The sequence below is a fragment of the Mobula hypostoma genome, chromosome 14 (assembly GCF_963921235.1).
Source record: "Mobula hypostoma chromosome 14, sMobHyp1.1, whole genome shotgun sequence".
NCBI lineage: Eukaryota > Metazoa > Chordata > Chondrichthyes > Myliobatiformes > Myliobatidae > Mobula > Mobula hypostoma.
The window spans coordinates 14,929,793-14,946,845 of NC_086110.1; the positions used below are offsets into that span (position 1 = coordinate 14,929,793).

At 42.9% G+C, this 17,053-nt stretch overlaps 1 protein-coding gene across 3 annotated transcripts in view; it reads right to left on the reverse strand.

Annotated features, from left to right (window-relative positions):
• Positions 1-1,235: 1,235 nt before the first annotated feature.
• prmt7 (protein arginine methyltransferase 7) overlaps positions 1,236-17,053 on the reverse strand; it is a 53,034-nt gene continuing 37,216 nt past the window's right edge. The window contains exons 13-17 of one of the 3 annotated variants that reach the window (XM_063066705.1): positions 13,877-14,038; positions 7,406-7,480; positions 6,772-6,932; positions 2,664-2,760; positions 1,236-1,967 (exon numbers count right to left, since the gene is read on the reverse strand). In XM_063066705.1, coding sequence (XP_062922775.1) covers positions 1,809-1,967; positions 2,664-2,760; positions 6,772-6,932; positions 7,406-7,480; positions 13,877-14,038 — 654 coding nt within the window. In that variant the 3' untranslated portion in view covers positions 1,236-1,808. Of the gene's footprint in view, positions 1,968-2,663; positions 2,761-6,771; positions 6,933-7,245; positions 7,307-7,405; positions 7,481-13,876; positions 14,039-17,053 lie in introns of those variants that run through there. The other 2 variants (XM_063066708.1, XM_063066706.1) reach the window with 2 other exon arrangements.

Below are 17,053 nucleotides of genomic sequence, written 5' to 3' on the forward strand. Positions count from 1 at the left end.
TAGTGATGTTGCTTTTCTCCAAGGAAGCTTTCAGCACTTTTACCTCTATCCACCGATAATCTTCACTAGTAGTACAACTTAGAATACTGTGTCTGTTTCAGCAGTTTGACACTAGGCATGCACTTGATATGACCTGCTTTTGTTCATCCAGAGACATGCTATGAGTATACTCATCAGTAAAACAGAGACTATACTTGGTAATCCCTGAGAGCTGGTCCTTGACAGATTGCTACACTACATGGTGAATTATGCCAATATAAAGACCAATGGTGATATCATGCATGCCCTTCTTTAATCCAGGTTGCACATATTATCCTCTGTGATGAACAGCATAACTCCACATCCGAGTAAATCAACCATCCTTACCCCAGCAAAGTAAACTTCAATGCCTGGAGCAAAATATCTTTACATCTCCAGTATGGGGAGGAGTGCGGGAATGAAACCCTGCACTCAAACAATCTCACAGAAACATTTCATGCAGATTTGCTGAAATGCATTAACTTAATAGAACCTCCAGCACTACACTCATTCATTGTGGAGCTGAGTGGATCTAGATTGGAGTTTTAACCCACTAACCTAATCAGAATGAATCCCACAAGTGCTGAGCTAGACTGACATTTAAAGAGACGAGTCAAGTACCAAAGGACAACTGAGTTACATCTGTGAATAACAGGGAAGGTTCCGCAGCCCTGTGCAAGTGCAGTGCAGGACAAGACAATTCATATCCAGCTCACACTAGCAAACATTCAGATGGAGATTTCCAAAATGATGAAAACAGAGAAGCTTGAAAAATACTTTAATAAGTCTCCTTCCAAAATAAAATAAATCTTGCATCTTTTGGAACCACAATGCCAGTTTGGATTATGACGTTCACTGACTTTACATAATGAAGGCTAAGTCCAGTGCTTAGAGTAAACCCACAGAGAAACGATGTTACACTCAGTTCTCCCAACAAAGAAATAAAACATTTATGCAACTTCTTTCAGGTAACAAGTTAGCTTTGAGTTGTTGTTATTTAGATAGCAGCCTACTCACATGTAACAAAATACCATAAACAGTGATTAACTGAACAATGTAATCAACACACATCAAAGTTGCTGGTGAACGCAGCAGGCCAGGCAGCATCTCTAGGAGGAGGTACAGTCGACGTTTCAGGCCGAGACCCTTCGTCAGGCCGAGATGAAGGGTCTCGGCCTGAAACGTCGACTGTACCTCCTCCTAGAGATGCTGCCTGGCCTGCTGCGTTCACCAGAAACTTTGATGTGTGTTGCTTGAATTTCCAGCATCTGCAGAATTCCTGTTGTTTGTGTTGTTTGAACAATGTAATGATTGTTTTGGTGGCATTTGTTGCGAGATTAATGTGGTCTAGGAGACAGGTTGAGCTCCCCTTCCTCATCCTTTCAATAACACCAAGGGATCACACATCCACAGCAGGCAGATGGTGTCCCATTTTAACATCTCATCCTCCAGATGCCTTGCTACAACCTCCAATATCACCCTAAATTGTGTGTTCCAGTAAAGGTGCGGTTTGAACCCACACCTTTCAGACTCAGAGAAAGCTGCCATTGTGGCAGGTAGGCAGGCAGTGTTTTTTCCCCAGTGAGCCTCTATATAAAAAGCACTGAAGTCCAACCATAATGTTTTAACAAACCACTTTTGCTTAATCTTCCTTCAAATTCAAAGAGGTCAGCTAAATTCTTCATGTCCCTGTCTGGAGTGGATCTGAGGATTCACAACAATAATACCTGAGCCACGCTTCCAGTTGTAAATCACAGAAGGATCTTTGTCCTTCAGCCCACTCCAGCTGATTACAGGGACTGCCGGAAATCCAAGGCCAGTTCTCCTGTCTTTGGGTGGAAAGTGACATTATAGATAATAGGTGTCTGCTTGTTCAAAGTCTCTTGACTGGTCTCCGAGTGAAGGAAGTAGACACCCTGCTTGTTGTGTGGGTTCCACTCACAGTCACCCTGTCAACGGAGAAGAAAGGAATTCACAAACCAGCTGCGGAATTGGTTGCTCGGGAGAGCAGGTACCCCACCGAGTCCCAGACCCCCTCGCTGTCAGCTGGCTCTCAAGTCTGTCACATTGTATATCTCCTCCAGTCCCCATCACATCAGATGACTTCCTCCAGACCCACTGCATTAATGCCTTATTTCCAGCATCACTCTTCTCCCATTACTAACTCCATCCTCAGCACCATTCCCTAAATCTCACAGTCAATTGTGTTCCACAAAATTACTCTATTACTGAAGCCCACATCCTGGTTCAAAACATTCCCAAAGTTACACAGAACAGGTAGTTCCTGGTCAGTTATCAGGTCAGTAAGACTTCTGTTATCCAAAAGTTCAGAACTCCCAATGGGCTTGAGCTCTCCACATGCGGATTCTCACCCTCACTTTACCACACCAGGTTATTGGTTCCTGCACTACTTTTAAACTCTACTTTGAAACAGATTCTCCTACTTAAACTCCCCCTTAAGCTTACCAAGTTCACTGTAAAAATCATGATTCCATTATATGGTATCTGAATAGGAATGTGTACAGGATATTGTTTAACATTCATGGGAGAATCTACTAGTCTAGTGTGCTGCATTAACCAAGTTCTACTCTACTGAGTTCCCACTGGACTTGAACTTTCCATGAAATTCAATGATGAATCATTACCGTATGAGAACAAAGCCTGGTTAATCCCGTGGTGACTGTAATGTCATTTACCAGGCAGTAGTCCATCCAAAGCACTACTCCATGGCAAGTGCCAGACCTGAAAAAAAACAAATAGTTCTTTTCATACTTCTACTGGAATTTTGAGGTAACTTTAAATTCTAAAGGATAAGATGAACAGAAGCTTAATAAATTACAGACTACAGAGCATGGAGAGAGGGAGCCTGGGTTAACTAAAATGTGGTGGAATGGGAGTTTAGATGTAACTACTTTTCTGATAGTGGTGAAAATACAGAAAACACACCTGTGAGCAATGGGATAAACCCCATGAATAATTTCAAAGCACAAATGAATTTTAGTCTGGCAGCTAAACGCAAGAGAAATTACATGTCACCCTATGATGTACAGATGAAGTCAGAAGTTTACATACACCATAGCCAAGTACATTTAAACTCAGTTTATCACAATTCCTGACATTTAATCCTAGAAAACATTCCCTGTCTTAGGTCAGTTAGGATCACTACTTTATTTTAAGAATGTGAAATGTCAGAGTAATAGTAGAGAGAATGCTTGATTTCAGCTTTTAATTCTTTCATCACTTTCCCAGTGGGTCAGAAGTTTACATACACTTTGTTAGTATTTGGTAGCATTGCCTCTAGATTGTTTAACTTGGGTCAAACGCTTTGGGTAGCCTTCCACAAGCTTCTCACAGTAAGTTGCTGGAATTTTGTTCCATTCCTCCAGACAGAACTGGTGTAACTGAGTCAGGTTTGTAGGCCTCCTTGCTTGAACACGCTTTTTCAGTTCTGCCCACAAATTTTCTATCAGATTGAGGTCAGGGCTGTTTGATGGCCACTCTAATACCTTGATTTTGTTGTCCTTAAGCAATTTTGCCACAACTTTGGAGGTATGCTTGGGGTCATTGTCCATTTGGAAAACCCATTTGCGACCAAGCTTTAACTTCCTGGCTGATGTCTTGAGATGTTGCTTCAAAATATCCACATAATTTTCCTTGCTTATGATGCCATCTATTTTGTGAAGTGCACCAGTCCCTCCTGCACCAAAGCACCCCCACAACATGATGCTGCCACCCCCATGCTTCACGGTTGGGATGGTGTTCTTCTGTTTGCAAGCCTCACCCTTTTTCCTCCAAACACAACAATGGTCATTATGGCCAAACAGTTCAATTTTTGTTTCATCAGACCAGAGGACATTTCTCCAAATAGTAAGATCTTTGTCCCCAAGTGCACTTGCAAACTGTAGTCTGGCTTTTTTATGGCGGTTTTGGAGCAGTGGCTTCTTCCTTGCTGAGCAGCCTTTCAGGTTATGTCGATCTCGGACTCATTTTACTGTGGATATAGATACTTGTCTACCTGTTTCCTCCAGCATCTTCAAAGGTCCTTTGCTGTTGTTCTGGGATTGATTTGCACTTTTCGCGCCAAAGTACGTTCATCTCTAGGAGACAGAATGCATCTCCTTCCTGAGCAGTATGACGGCTGCATGGTCCCATGGTGTTCATACTTGCATGCTATTGTTTGTACAGATGAACGTGGTACCTTCAGGCGTTTGGAAATTGCTCCCAAGGATGAACCAGACTTGACATCATTTTCTGACCTCAATCTGACAGAAAATTTGTGGGCAGAACTGAAAAAGCGTGTACGAGCAAGGAGGCCTGCAAACCTGACTCAGTTACACCCAGTTCCGTCTGGAGGAAAGGAACAAAATTCCAGCAACTTACTGTGAGAAGCTTGTGGAAGGCTACCAAAAACATTTGACCTAAGTTAAGCAATTTAAAGGCAATGCTACCAAATATTAACAAAGTGTATGTAAACTTCTGACCCACTGGGAAAGTGATGAAAAAAATAAAAGCTGAAATAAATCATTCTCTCTACTACTACTCTGACATTTCACATTCTTAAAGTAAAGAAGTGATCCTAACTGACCTAAGATAGGGAATGTTTTCTAGGATTAAATGTCAGGAATTGTGAAAAACTGAGTTTAAATGTATATGGCGAAGGTGTATGTAAATTTCTGACTTCAACAGTACATACAATGCCTGTATCACAATTGGAGAACTACCATGGTAGACAAGAGAAAAATAGATTTGATTGAATAGGTGTTTACATGGTGATTACGATGGTGACCTAGCATAAAAACTATATACTTCCAAGGTACTTATAAGTAAGCAATGTTTGCAATAAAAGTAACACAATATTCATGAGAAACTTTCACAGAAACCAGACAAATCAGATTGGAAACAAAGCAGAATGCTGGAAGAACTAGACTGGACAAGCATCATCTGTGAAGGCAAAAGGTATAGGTCAATGTTTCAGGTCAAGACCTTGTACCAGGACTCGGATAAATGGAGTAATGAAGCCCATTACAGTGTCATAGTAATAGGACATTTAGAAAATCAAACTATGAATAATCAGAGTCAACCTGTCTTAATGAAAGGTAAATTGTTTCTAGAAGATTTTCTGAGGCCATGTCTAAAGGAGTGACATGTGGGAAACTCTGGATTAGTCTATTTGTATTTTAAAAAGCATCTCACAGCATGCTATTACTCAAGACATGATCCCATTGGGTTTGGAGTAATATATCATCATGGACAGAAGAGAGCAAATAAAAGGAAAGAACAAGACTGTTTTAGTTTGACAAGGTTTTTCATTTTGGGTACCACAACAACAGTGTATGTTAATAACTTAAATAAGGGTAGACTATAATGCATCCAAATTTCGCAACAATATAATACTTAGTGGAAAAGTAGTGAAGGAAATACAGGAAAGGAAAATAGAGAGGTTTAAATAGTGAGTATAAAGTGGCTAATGGTGTATATCTAAGAAACCACAAGTCATAGTCATACTTTATTGATCCCAGGGGGAAATTAGTTTTCGTTACAGTTGCACCATAAATAATAAATAGTAATAGACCCATAAATAGTTAAATAGTAATATGTAAATTATGCCAGTAAATTATGAAATAAGTCCAGGACCAGCCTATCAGCACAGGGTGTCTGACCCTCCAAGGGAGGAGTTGTAAAGTTTGATGGCCACAGGCAGGAATGACTTCCTATGACGCTCTGTGCTGCATCTTGGAGGAATGAGTCTCTGGCTGAATGTACTCCTGTGCCCAACCAGTACATTATGCAGTGGATGGGAGACATTGACCAAAATGGCATGCAACTTAGACAGCATCCTCTTTTCAGACATCACCGTGAGAGAGTCCAGTTCCATCTCCACAACATCACTGGCCTTACGAATAATTATTCATTCTCACTGGAAGTACAAACCCAATCTATTTCATATCATTCTGCTTTCATTTTCTGCAACAATCTTTGGTGCACCAGCTTATTGATTGCCCTCTGGGCCTGGAGGGGAGAGCTTGGTGGTATGGGGGGTTGGGGTGAAGAGGACAAGAGTGGGTACAGAGAATGGGCTCTGACAAAAGCATACTGACGGACACAGAGGAACAATACACAGATCAAAAGTCACTCATTTAAGACTGTGATGAGCAGTGATTCCTTTAAATTGAGTTATTAGTATTCCAGTTCCCTCCTCCTCCCTTCCCAAAGGCTGAGTTTCAGGCATTAAGCAGATTCAAGACAGAGGTACTGAGGTACTGAATGAATTAAGGCACATGGGGATACTGCATGCGAGCATTGAAGCAGGAAGCCCGCACTAAACTTACAGAACGTTAATGCAAGCTCAAAGAGACAAATGTCTTTTTTCCACTCCTTTGTGTGTTCTTCTTAACAAGCTGCAACTTCCAAATACTTCAGTATAAGTTAAAATAGCAGAACCGCAGCACAGTTACGAACACCCAACACAGGCAAAGGTTCAGTGACCCTATGCAATGATTTATACCATCCTTTCCTGAACTGATCAGCAGCCTCAGTGGTTAAAACTGGGGTTTTCACTTAAGACACAATTCAGGTAAACCTAAAGCTTTCTCTCAGTGCACATTGGCTGAGAAAAGCAGTTCAGGATTTGCAGGATTTTACTGCTGCAAGGCTTCTAAGGTATCTGTCACTCACATCCTTCAAGTGCTATCCCTGAAAAATACGGCCCTTCCTTTAACATCAAGTGCAAAGACCACCCAATATTCTCCATACCTCGAGAGGTGCATCGATCCAGAAGAGCAGACTGACTGCTCTGGTACCTCATGGCGAAAATCAAAGGTGAGGATCTGGCATGGCTCACTGAGTACTCTGCATGGGTACTCCCAAAGAGGGTGGGGTTCAGCCTCCTGACACTCCCGGAAATTCAAGGAATTCTGACAAATGTTTTGCAAGAATTGAGAGAACAATAAAGAGAGGAAAATGAATGAAACAATATAATGTTACTGAACCTATTAAGTACACCATGAAACCAAACACAAACACATACACACACAGTGACTCATTAGCAAGATTCTCAACTTCATAGATTTAACACACATCTCAGGTTGATATTTCAGTGTAAGGGATACAGCATGGCAAGATGCTAAGGGGAGGCTCCATTAATTCTTTCAGACAAATATTCTCTGGCACATTCTGAAAAATACTCGGGCTTCCTTCCCAGTTTCCTGGTAAATATTAATTACTTACTGTTGCCATTTTGTCTCCACAGTTTTCCTAAGTTGTTTCCAACTGCCCAGACATCTTCCTCCTGACACAAAGCAAAATCATACTGCAACAAATCCAGTCCCTACAGCAGCCACCTAATCAGGACACTGACATTCCAAAATTCCCTCCTCAATGTCCTTACCTGTATCATCTCATCCATGAGGTTGACATCAAAGCCCTCGCATTCCCTACAGGGTGCACGGATGCGCCAGAGATCCTGGAGAGGCACAAGGCAAACAGACAAGCTTAAGTAGATGGAAGTAGTAACTGCTGCTTCAAATCATAACATCACCATACACACACAGTGGAAGAAAGTATGAAATAATTCTCAGTTTCTTTCAATTAAGTCAGAATTTTCCAATGCATTCAAAAGCAAATTAATTTCTCCCGAAAATATCGAGGTACGACTGCGCAAGCACATGGATGTCAGCAAGTTAGACCGGCGGGAAAGATTTAAAAAGAAGACAGCTGTATAGACCAGGCAGCAGAGTAGAGGGAGTCAGAATAGGAGGGCTTTGGCTCAACGGGGCTTTGGTGATAACCGGTCGAGGCAGGGCTCCTTAGGGACCAGGTTAGGGAACTGGCGATGCAGCTTGATGACCTTCGTCTGGTCACGGAAAGTGAGGAGGTGATAGAGAGGAGCTACAGGCAAGTAGTTACACTGGGGCCTCAGGAGACAGATAAGTGGGTAACAGTCAGGAGAGGGAAGGGCAAGAGTCAGATACTATAGACTACCCATATGGCTGTCCCCCTTAACAATAAGTACTCCTGTTTGAGTACTGTTGGGGGAACGACCTACCTGGGGGAAGCAATAGTGGCCGCACCTCTGGCACAGAGTCTGGTCACCTCACTATAGGAAGGACATGGAAACCATAGAAAGGGTGCAGAGGAGATTCACAAGGATGTTGCCTGGATTGCGGAGCATGCCTTATGAGAAAAGGTTGAGTGAACTCGGCCTTTTCTCCTTGGAGCGACAGAGGATGAGAGGTGACAGAGGTGACTTGATAGAGGCGTACAAGATAATGAGAGGCATTGATTGTGTGGATGTTCAGAGGCTTTTCCCCAGGGTTGAAATGGTTAGCACGAGAGGGCATAGTTTTAAGGTGCTTGGAAGTAAGTACAGAGGAGATGTCAGGGGTAAGTTTTTTTTGCACAGAGAGTGGTGAGGATGTGGAATGGGCTGTCGGCGGCGGTGGTGGAGGCGGGAACGATAGGGTCTTTTAAGAGACTCCTGGATGGCTACATGGAGCTTAGAAGAATAGAGGGCTATGGGTAAACCCTAGGTAGGTCTAAGGTAGGGACATGTTCAGCATAGCTTTGTGGGCCGAAGGGCCTGTATTGTGCTGTATGCTTTCTATGTTTCTAAGATAAGGAAAGGAAGAGGATGGCAGCAGTGATAAGGGGACACTATAGTTGGGGGGGCAGACAGGTGATTCTGTGGACGTGGGAAAGAAGCACAGTTTGCCTCCCAGGTGCCAAGGTCCAGAATATTTCTGATCGCGTCCACAATATCCTGAAGTGGGAAAGTGAACAGCCAGAGGTCGTGGTACATATTGGTACCAACAACATCGGTAGGAAAAGGGAGAAGGTCCTGAAAACAGACTACAGGGAGTTAGGAAAGAAGTTGAGAAGCAGGACCTCAAAGGTAGTAATCTCGAGATTACTGCCTGTGCCACGCGACAGTGAGTATAGGAATAGAGTGAGGTGGAGGATAAATGAATGGCTGAGGGATTGGAGCAGGGGGCAGGGATTCAGATTTCTGGATCATAGGGACCTCTTTTGGTGCAGGTATGACCTGTACAAAAAGGATGGGTTGCACTTGAATCTGAAGGGGATCAATATCCTGGCAGGGGTCTGCTAAGGCTATTGGGGAGAGTTTAACCTAGAATTGCTGGTGGGGTGGGGCAGGGGGAATGGGAACCGAACTGAGGAGAAGGAGGAAGAGGCTGTTAGCTCACAAATAGAGAAAGCTTGGAGACAGTGTGAGGGGGAGGATAGGCAGATGATAGAGAAGGTATGCACTCAGACTGATGGTTTGAGATGTGTCTATTTTAATGCAAGAAGTATCACATACAAAGCGGATGAGCTTACAGTGTGGATCAGTCCTTGGAGCTATGATGTTGTGGCCACTACAGAGACTTGGATGGCTCAGGGGCAGGAATGGATAGTTAGGAGTACCAGGTTTTAGATGTTTCAGAAAGGACAGGGAGGGAGGCAAAAGAGGTGGGGGCGTGGCACTGCTGATCAGAGATAGTGTCATGGCTGCAGAAAAGGAGGACGTCATGGAGGGATTGTCTACTGAGTTAGAAACAGGAAGGGGTCAATAACCCCACTGGGTGTTTTTTACAGACCACCCAATAGTAACAGGGACATCGAGGAGCAGATAGGGAGACAGACTCTGGAACGGTTGTCGTGATGGGGGATTTTAATTTCCCAAATAATGACTGGTATCTCCCTAGAGCGAGGGGTTTAGATGGAGTGGAGTTTGTTAGGTGTGTTCAGGAAGGTTTCCTGACACAGTATGTAGATAAGCCTACAAGAGGAGAGGCTGTACTTGATCTGGTATTGTGAAATGAACCTGGTCAGCTGTCAGATCTCTCAGTGGGAGAGCATTTTGGAGATAGTAATCATAATTCTATCTCCTTTACCACAGCATTGGAGAGGGATAGGAACAGACAAGTTAGGAAAGCGTTTAACTTAAGTAGGGGAAATATGAAGCTATCAGGCGGGAACTTGAAAGCATAAATTGGGAACAGATGTTCTCAGGGAAACATATGGCAGAAATGTGGCAAATGTTCAGGGGATATTTGCATGGCGTTCTACACTGGTAAGTTCAAATGAGACAGGGAAAGGACAGTAGGGTACAGGAACCGTGGTGTCCAAAGGCCGTTGAAAATCTAGTCAAGAAGAAACAAAAAGTTTACAAAAAGTTCAAAAAACTTGGTAATGACAGAGATCTAGAAAATTATAAGGCAAACAGGAAGGAGCTTAAGAATGAAATTAGGAGAGTCAGAGCAACCATGAGAAGGCCTTGGCAAGCAGGATTAAGGAAAACCCCAAGGCATTCTACAAGAACATGAAAAGCAAGAGGTTAAAGCATGAGAGAATAGGACCAATCAAGTGCGACAGTGGAAAAGTGTGTATGGAACCAGAGGAGGTAGCGGAGGTACTTATTGAATACTCTGCTTCAGTATTCACTACAGAAACGGACCATGGCGATTATAGGGATGACTTACAGTGGATGAAAAGCTTGAGCATACAGACATTAAGAAAGAGGATGTGCTGGAACTTTTGGAAAGCATCAAGTTGGATAAGTCACCAGGATCGGACAAGATATACCTCAGGCTACTGCGGGAGGCAAGGGAGGAGATTGTTGAGTCTCTGGCAATGATCTTTGTATCACCAATGGGAATGGGAGAGGTTCCAGAGGATAAGGGGGATGCAGATGTTGTTCCCTTGTTCAAGAAAGGGGGTAGAGATAGCTCCGGAAATTATAGACCAGTGAGTCTTACTTCAGTGGTTGTTAAGTTGATGGAGAAGATCCAGAGAGGCAGGATTCATGAACATTTGGAGAGGCATACTATGCTTAGGAATAGTCAGCATGGTTTTGTCAAAGACAGGTCGTGCCTTATGTATTGGAGGCCGAAGAGCCTGTATCGTTTTGTAGGTTTTCTATGTTCTATATCATTGTCAGGTAAAGTTTATGAGACTTGACAGCTTGAATGAGACAAAGAGCACTTCAGACAAACAGATTCTGAAAGTTTTTGCCACTGTGCTTCTCAGGTCAGGGATTGTTGTAGACAAAATGGAAGAAACTAAGAACTAAGAATAACATCCATAGCGCTAACTTGTAACTCTCAGAAATCAAGTCTCTAAGTTGTGTAGGCTTTCCATTCTTGAGAAATAAAGACTATAATTTCTCCAAAAATCAGAAACATCCGTTTTCTTTAGCAATCCGTTTTTTTTATATCATTCTATGCATACTTGCTGTAATTCTTGAACACTATCCAAATACTATTACTGTTAGGCATTAATTAATACCATTACGAAACATTTTAATATTACTCCTAGCCTGAAAATGCTTCAATAGTATATGGGAGAATTTGTATAAAGTTGGATTTCTGTAAATCTGGTCATTCAGAACCCAGAAACCCCTAAAAATGAACCCTTTTGCAAAATAATTCCTATACCCTGGATTCAAATACAAAAGGAGATAGAGAGCCTCGTGACATGATGTCATGACAACAATCTTGCCATCAGTGTCAGCAAAATGGAAGAGGAACTGGGGAGGTGCACATGCTCCTGTTATCATCAACGGTGCTAAGGTTGAGAGGCTTAAAACTTGCAAGTTCCCAGGAGTGAGCATCTGTCCTCTCCAACCAGGTAGAAGCCACAGCCAAGGAAGTATACCAGTGTCTCTACTTCCTCAGAAGGCTAAAGAAAGTTGGCATGTTCCCTCTGACCCTCACCAATTTTAATCGAAGCACCACAGAAAGCATCCTTTCTCGATGCAACACTGCTTGGTATGGCAACGGCTCACCCCAAGACTGCAAGAAACTGCAGAAGATTCCGGACAGTACATAATGGAAACCAGCCTCCGCTTCATGGATGCTGTCTACTGAGAGCCTTCTTGCTGCCTCAGAAAAGCAGCTAACAAAATGAAAGAGCTCTCTTACCCCAAACATTCTCTCTTTACTTTCTTCCATTGGGCATAGGATGCAAAAGTCTGAAAGCAGATACAACTAACTGCAGGGACAGTTCTATCACACTGATGTATGACTATTAAATGGTCACCTAATAGAAGATAGATTCTTGACCTCAGAATTCACCTCATCGTGGCCTTGCACCTTATTATCTAACTGCACTGCACTTTCTCTGTGACTGTAACACTTTGTTCTGTCATTGTTTTCCCTTGTATTGCCTCAGTACATTGTACAGGTTTCCCCCGCCATCCGAAGGTAGAGCGTTCCTATGAAACAGTTCGTAAGCCGGAATGTCGTAAAGCGAAGAAGCAATTACCATTTATTTATATGGGAAAAATTTGTGAGCTTTCGCAGACCCAAAAATAACCTACCAAATCATGCCAAATAACACATAAAACCTAAAATAACAGTAACATATAGTAAAAGCAGGAATGATATGATGAATACACAGCCTATATAAAGTAGAAATACTTTTCTACAATCACTGCCTACACTGTTCTCCGTAGCAAAAATCTCACGCAAGTGCCGTCGGTAAAAACGCGGCGCAAGCACTGTTGGCAAAAACACTCTGTCCAGTAACCTATAAGCTATGAAGCTGCCAAATCATACCAAATAAAAATACACAGCCTATATAAAGTAGAAATAATGTATGTACAGTGTAGTATCACTTACGGGAATCGGGAAGACAGCAAGCACACTGATAATGGTGTGTTAGACTGAGTCGTCGGAGGTTGAGGTGGTGCAGTGAACTGATACTTATCCACGGAGAATGCAGTGGTACAGCGGTAGCTGGAATGCACTCAACATATCTTTAAGAAAAAAGCTGAAATAAACAAGTTAATTAATTAGGTGCCGCCCGGCACGTAAATGTCGGCCCAGATCAGAGGTGACGCAATCGGCAATCACCTCTGATCTGGGCCGACATTTACGTGCCGGGCGACACCTAATTAATTAGCTTGTTTATTTCAGCTTTTTTTCTTAAAGATGTGCTGGGTGCGTCCCGGCTACCGCTGCATTCTCCGCGAATCGGTATCTGTCCGCAGCCCGGGGGTTGGGGTGGTGGGACACTGGGGTGTCGTCTGTTTCCATCAGAGCAGGCAGGTCATCTTCTCCTATCTCTGCCTGCCTCGATCTCGAAGGTCCAGGTTCGTCGTCTGCTGTGGCTGATGTGGAAGGCTTGCTTGACTGCTTAGCCTTGTGCATTTTTAGATACACAGTTCTTTGTAAGCACTCAAACCAGCTTGCAAATATGCCCTAAACCGATGTACCCTTTCAAAATTAAAGTTGTACTTTATCATTGCAGCGAAAATCTCACGCAGTTGCTTCACGTTCAGTTCCTGGACGACTTCACTTTTGGTCCGTTTGCTACTGTATTCGGTTTCGATTGTTATCCTTTCCGCTTCCAATTGTATCAGCTCTTCATCTATCAGTTCTTGGTCTTGGGATGCCAAAACCTCTTCAATATCATCTTCGTCAACTTCCACAAGCTAAACTCACTTTGTCCTTACTTCGTTCACCACGATCGAAATGCTTAATTATGTCTAGTTTTACGCTAAGTGTAACACCCTTACGAGCTCTCTTAGGCTTTTCCGATACCTTAGAACTCATCTTGTTAATGGATGCTCACAGGCGCGCGTTTAAGCAATGCCGGCAGGAATGCAGATCCAAATCCGGGGGAGAGCGGCTGCTCGGGGCGCACGCTGCTTTTTCTCGTAACAATGAAAACACCTTCTGTTAGTGTAAACGGGGAACTGATGTAGGTCTTTCATAACAGTGAGGTTTCGTAAAGCGAACGTTCGAAAAGCAAGGGACACCTGTAATAAAATTATCGGTATGGATGGCATGAAAAATAAAAGCTTTCCGATACATGTGATAATAATAAACCAATTTACCAAATTTCTTCTCCTCACCTGAAACTCGACAGCTATTGCTATCAATGTGGCAGACTGTGGCAGTACAGTGAATTCATTAGCCAGGTGCTTGGCCAGATAGGTCCTCGCGTACCAGAAGTAAAGGTTGTGCCAAGGTAGAAGACTGGTGGTGAAGAATGGCTCTCCAATCAGAACTGATATCTGGCAGAAAAAGAATCACAACCCAAATTTAAAAAATCAAATACACACTAAAAGGGAGGATAATGAGGGAGTTCAAACTGACAGTAATCAGTTAAATATCAATTTCCTTTGTTTGCCTTTTTATTTGGCCTACACATAGAGCACCAAGGTGACTTACAAATCACAGCTCACATAGTGAAAATTATACAATTATCATATTGTCATGTGCATACACATCATCCATTTGTAATAGGTGACCACTTTCTTCTCAAATCTACAAATGTTTAACTTTTTGACCAAGCCAAAGCACAAGCCCTGCCTCTGAAACTAAACATCTCCTCGATTCAACCAAGTGTCATCTCCATTTTATTCGTATTCATCAGCCTTCTTATTGTTAGTTGCCATTAGTCCAGTTACCATCTGTGTTCCCAAAGCTAAAATTTCTTCTCACATTCCCACAATGGTGAGTTACTTTAGGAACACTTCTATGTTCCCTGGGAAAACAATCCAGTTGACCTTTTGTTAATCTGCCCGGTATTCTGGCTCAATTACAGAAAATAGGTTATAAACAGAACAGATTCTGCAGATGCTGGAAATCCAGAGTCACACACACAAAATGCATGTCGAACTCTGCAGCTCAGGCACAATCTTTAGAAAGGAATAAAGAGTCAATGTTTTAGGCCAAAACCTTGAATCATTACTCAGAAAACAGGTTAGACTTGTTTAGCATGAGAGGATCATCTGTTCCACAACAACATATTATATACCAGTTGTGTCACTGCCCAAAGTGCCACAAGAAGGGTTTCATTGAAGCCACTCACTGCAGACTTATTTATCTGCTCCACTTTAAGATTGCATCCAATGCAGGAAGTAATTTGGAGCTGTAAAGGCCATCCCTGTGCAGTTCTTGTATCCATCCACATACTCAAACCTGGATGAACAACATTTCTATAAGCAATACCTCTGAATCCCTAACAATGTCCAATGAAAACACCCAAAATGAAGTAAAACTTTCCAAATTTCTGAATCCTAATCCAGCTTGGCCTCTGAATTGCATGAAGCAAAATAAGTCAGTCAGACAACCAAGAACTGCATCAAGAGATGGGGCTTAAGGACCATTCTAAATGAGTGAGAGGAAGGCAGAAAGGAAGGAGGCAAAAGACTACAACAGTCAAAAACAAGATTCCTACCATAGGACAAAGAAACCCAACAATATTCAAGGGATCAGAAAAGGAATGAAACAAACCAGTTTTAAGCCTTGAAGGTGGTTATGAATTCAGGGTGGGCCAAGAGCACATGCTTGTTCACCAGACTTGACTTGGCCTCGATGGACCCCTCACCAAGACAAATGGTATTCCCAAGCTCGAGATTTAAGCTAATCTGTGATTTGTAATAATTACTGAAAACATCACAGCTTTACAGGCAATAAAAAGGCAAACATCACAGCCAGATGGTCTGCATCCCAGAGTGCTTAAGGAAGTGGCCCAAGAAATAGTGGATGCATTAGTGATAATTTTTCAAAACTCGTTAGATTCTGGACTAGTTCCTGAGGATTGGAGGGTGGCTAATGTAACCCCACTTTTTAAAAAAGGAGGGAGAGAGAAACCGGGGAATTATAGGCCGGTTAGCCTAACGTCGGTGGTGGGGAAACTGCTGGAGTCAGTTATCAAGGATGTGATAACAGCACATTTGGAAAGCGGTGAAATGATCGGACAAAGTCAGCATGGATTTGTGAAAGGAAAATCATGTCTGACGAATCTCATAGAATTTTTTGAGGATGTAACTAGTAGAGTGGATAGGGGAGAACCAGTGGATGTGGTATATTTGGATTTTCAAAAGGCTTTTGACAAGGTCCCACATAGGAGATTAGTGTGCAAACTTAAAGCACACGGTATTGGGGGTAAGGTATTGGTGTGGGTGGAGAATTGGTTAGCAGACAGGAAGCAAAGAGTGGGAATAAACGGGACCTTTTCAGAATGGCAGGCGGTGACTAGTGGGGTACCGCAAGGCTCAGTGCTGGGACCCCAGTTGTTTACAATATATATTAATGACTTGGATGAGGGAATTAAATGCAGCATCTCCAAGTTTGCGGATGACACGAAGCTGGGTGGCAGTGTTAGCAGTGAGGAGGATGCTAAGAGGATGCAGGGTGACTTGGATAGGTTGGGTGAGTGGGCAAACTCATGGCAGATGCAATTTAATGTGGATAAATGTGAAGTTATCCACTTTGGTGGCAAAAATAGGAAAACAGATTATTATCTGAATGGTGGCCGATTAGGAAAAGGGGAGGTGCAACGAGACCTGGGTGTCATTATACACCAGTCATTGAAAGTGGGCATGCAGGTACAGCAGGCGGTGAAAAAGGCGAACGGTATGCTGGCATTTATAGCGAGAGGATTCGAGTACAGGAGCAGGGAGGTACTACTGCAGTTGTACAAGGCCTTGGTGAGACCACACCTGGAGTATTGTGTGCAGTTTTGGTCCCCTAATCTGAGGAAAGACATCTTTGCCATAGAGGGAGTACAAAGAAGGTTCACCAGATTGATTCCTGGGATGGCAGGTCTTTCATATGAAGAAAGACTGGATGAACTGGGCTTGTACTCGTTGGAATTTAGAAGATTGAGGGGGGATCTGATTGAAACGTATAAGATCCTAAAGGGATTGGACAGGCTAGATGCAGGAAGATTGTTCCCGATGTTGGGGAGGTCTAGAACGAGGGGTCACAGTTTGAGGATAGAGGGGAAGCCTTTTAGGACCGAGGTTAGGAAAAACTTCTTCACACAGAGAGTGGTGAATCTGTGGAATTCTCTGCCACAGCAAACTGTTGAGGCCAGTTCATTAGCTATGTTTAAAAGGAAGTTAGATATGGCCCTTGTGGCTACAGGGGTCAGGGGGTATGGAGGGAAGGCTGGGTTCTGAGTTGGATGATCAGCCATGATCATAATAAATGGCGGTGCAGGCTCGAAGGGCCGAATGGCCTACTCCTGCACCTATTTTCTATGTTTACAAAAGTAGAGAGGTTGGATTTGAGAACCA